Source organism: Sander vitreus, unplaced genomic scaffold (assembly GCF_031162955.1).
Source record: "Sander vitreus isolate 19-12246 unplaced genomic scaffold, sanVit1 ctg288_0, whole genome shotgun sequence".
NCBI classification, from domain to species: domain Eukaryota; kingdom Metazoa; phylum Chordata; class Actinopteri; order Perciformes; family Percidae; genus Sander; species Sander vitreus.
This window is the reverse complement of record NW_027595443.1, coordinates 162501-165684: the sequence shown is the minus strand read 5'-3', so window position 1 is coordinate 165684 and position 3184 is coordinate 162501. Positions and strand designations below refer to the sequence as shown.

Below are 3184 nucleotides of genomic sequence, written 5' to 3'. Positions count from 1 at the left end.
CACACACCCGACCAATCACGAGTCAATCTGAGCTGTCAATCATGACGTTTCAGCTCGTTATTATAGCATCAAATAACTAATAAAAACAACTACAATTTTATGAACCATACTTTAAATTCAAATCACACATAAAGTGACAAAAAAAGTACTCTTTTTTTAATGTATTTATTTCTTCAAACTTTTTTAATACTAACCAATATTAATACTGAGCCTGTTCCCACGTCTTACCGATGACTTCTTGTTGCAGCTCGTCCCACAGACCGGCGTGCAGCAGATGATACGGCAGCTCCTGGAGCTTCCTGACGTTGGCCAATCCTGGAGCAAACCACAGCGGCTGGGGCGGGACCTGTGACCCCATTCAGCCAATCAAAACACATGAATGAACAGACAGGTTAACTTCCACAGTAAGACTACACTAACGTGTGTGTGTGTGTATGTGCGTGTGTGTGTGTGTGCATTGTCACATTGAGTATTATAAGCACACCAATCATCTGTTTTTTAATTCACATTTGCTGAAATTTATGGACATTGTTACATTCAAAACTGCACAATTGATGTTTAAAGTTAAAGAAAATAATTTACCATGTAACATACGTGCAATGTTTAATGTAAGAGACGGGGATATCGTCTAAGAGGACGTTGTATGTTCAAGCAACCTCTTGTGCGAACTACTGTTAAAAGCATGTGTGCTTCAGTTTGTGGGGTGACCTTATGGAATGGACTGAACAATGACATCAAACAGCCATAATATCATTCAGTTCAAAAATAGATCAAAGACATCATTACTTGACCAATACAGAAAAGAATAAACTGACACATAGGATTGGAATTTGTAATTCAAAGGTATTGTTGTATATTATTTAGAGCTGTCAAAATAACGCGTTAAAAAAAATAACGTAGATTAATCCATTCCATATTGAGGTTTGACCCGGAGCCGTTCTAGCCCCATTGGACTGTAAAATGAAGGAGGAGACGAGAATGTTCTGTCTGGATCATTGATTAGAACATTTACTTCCTGCCAACCCTGGCTACCGAAATCTGGTGCCACTGATATGTCTGCTCTTCTCTCTGATGCTCTGAAACACAAACACCAGCAGCTAACGTTAGCCTCCCGCTAGCTAGTTAACACTATACTCGACAGCAGCTAACGTTAGCCTCCCGCAAGCTAGTTAACGCTATACTCGACAGCAGCTAACGTTAGCCTACCGCTAGCTAGTTAACACTATACTCGACAGCAGCTAACTTTAGCCTACCGCTAGCTAGTTAACACTATACTCGACAGCAGCTAACGTTAGCCTACCGCTAGCTAGTTAACGCTATACTCGACAGCAGCTAACGTTAGCCTACCGCTAGCTAGTTAACGCTATACTCGACAGCAGCTAACGTTAGCCTACCGCTAGCTAGTTAACGCTATACTCGACAGCAGCTAACGTTAGCCTACCGCTAGCTAGTTAACGCTATACTCGACAGCAGCTAACGTTAGCCTCCCGCTAGCTAGTTAACACTATACTCGACAGCAGCTAACGTTAGCCTACCGCTAGCTAGTTAACACTATACTCGACAGCAGCTAACGTTAGCCTACCGCTAGCTAGTTAACACTATACTCGACAGCAGCTAACGTTAGCCTACCGCTAGCTAGTTAACACTATACTCGACAGCAGCTAACGTTAGCCTACTGCTAGCTAGTAGCTGGATTAAACAGGGTTAAATGCTGACAGCTAACGCTAAACGGTGTAAAGTGTGACTGTGTTTTACTGTAGAGGATTCAACACCGGGATGTAACAATCTGCAGCTGCCGTCGGAGAAACAACACAGACGGGGCGTTCAATGACACTGGTAAACTACAGCCTCGTGGTGCATTTGAAGTTATTGTAAATGTCTTTTCCCATCTGGTTGTTGTTTTTGTCGTTCAACAGCAATGTACTAGTGAAATAAGTTATTGTTATTGTTATACATTATTATTAATCATTTAATGTTGACCATATGGCCTTAGCAATAAACAAGCCGTTCTTTAATGTCACCGACTGTTGTTTAGTAGCTTTTTATTTCTTTTCTTTTTTTACTTTATTAAAAAGTCTCGGTTCAGGCACCGTTAATTAGGTATGCGATTAATTTTGATTAATTAATCACAGAGTATGTAATTAATTAGATTACATGTTTTAATCGATTGACAGCCCTAATATTCTTGTATTGTTGTAAGTTATTGTAAGACCGAAAGATTGTATGCTGTATTTGGTATCTATTTACTTTGTATTATTATGATTTTGTGAAATAAGGGGCAGGACCAAATAAGCTATTTGCTTCCACCTGCTCCTTCTCGAACTAATCCCTTTTATAATTTTTATTTTGTTTTTGTTTTGTTTTTAGATTCTGATTGTTTGTGTTTTATTTTATGTTTAAAAAAAAATAATTTGTCTTGCAACATTGTTGATTGTTCGAGATAAATAAATAAATGAAATGAAATGAAATGAGGTTTGTGCAAGACTCTACGGCCCCGACCATGGCTCGGAAATTTCAGCAGCCTAAAGCGAGGTTAATGGCCGCCGCGGTGTTCCCGGCGCGAGGTGCTTGAGCTAGAAAATGACATCTAGTGCGAAGGCTCTGCAAGTTGCCTTTGGGCAGTGGTCGTGCACCTCTGAATGTTTTCTAACTCAGCTGTTGCCGGCGCCGTTGATTACAGGAAGGTGTTTACGTAGGTGGAGCTTCAATGCAGCAGGCTGAGAGGAAGTGGAAATGGAACTGGTGAGCAGAAAAAGGGTTGTTTGGCAGTACTTTCAGTCAAAAGAAGGCCATTCAAGTCCAGCTACATGTTCAATCTGCAATGCTGATTAGTCTGGTGGTGGCGAGGACCCTAAACAATACACAACATCACCGCTGTTACAACATCTGGTATGAAACATCTGGAAGAATACGAGCTGAGCATGAAGGAATCTACAGACAGCAGCCAGAATGCAGCAACTTCAGGTACGGCAAAGGAAGGACAGTCACTGTTTACTTCATTAATGTGTTGACTGTGTTCATGGACTGAGGACGGGACGAGGAGTCAGCAGAATCTCAACCAAGGGGTTCAGGATTCGGCCGAACACCAAAAATCTGGATTCGGTGCATCCCTAGTTTAAATATGTTTTCATAAAGAGAGAAACCACACTGGGAGAGGAAGAAGCATTTTGCTGGAGAGTGTGAC

At 41.1% G+C, this 3184-nt stretch overlaps 1 protein-coding gene across 1 annotated transcript in view; it reads right to left on the bottom strand.

The window, feature by feature from the left end:
- Positions 1–228: 228 nt before the first annotated feature.
- The window catches only part of nwd1 (NACHT and WD repeat domain containing 1), a gene marked incomplete at its 3' end in the record, with an annotated part of 20468 nt that continues 17512 nt past the window's right edge, over positions 229–3184 (bottom strand). The window contains exon 10 of the mRNA XM_078244675.1: positions 229–346. Within this exon, the coding sequence (XP_078100801.1) occupies positions 229–346 (118 nt within the window). The remainder of the gene's footprint in view (positions 347–3184) is intronic.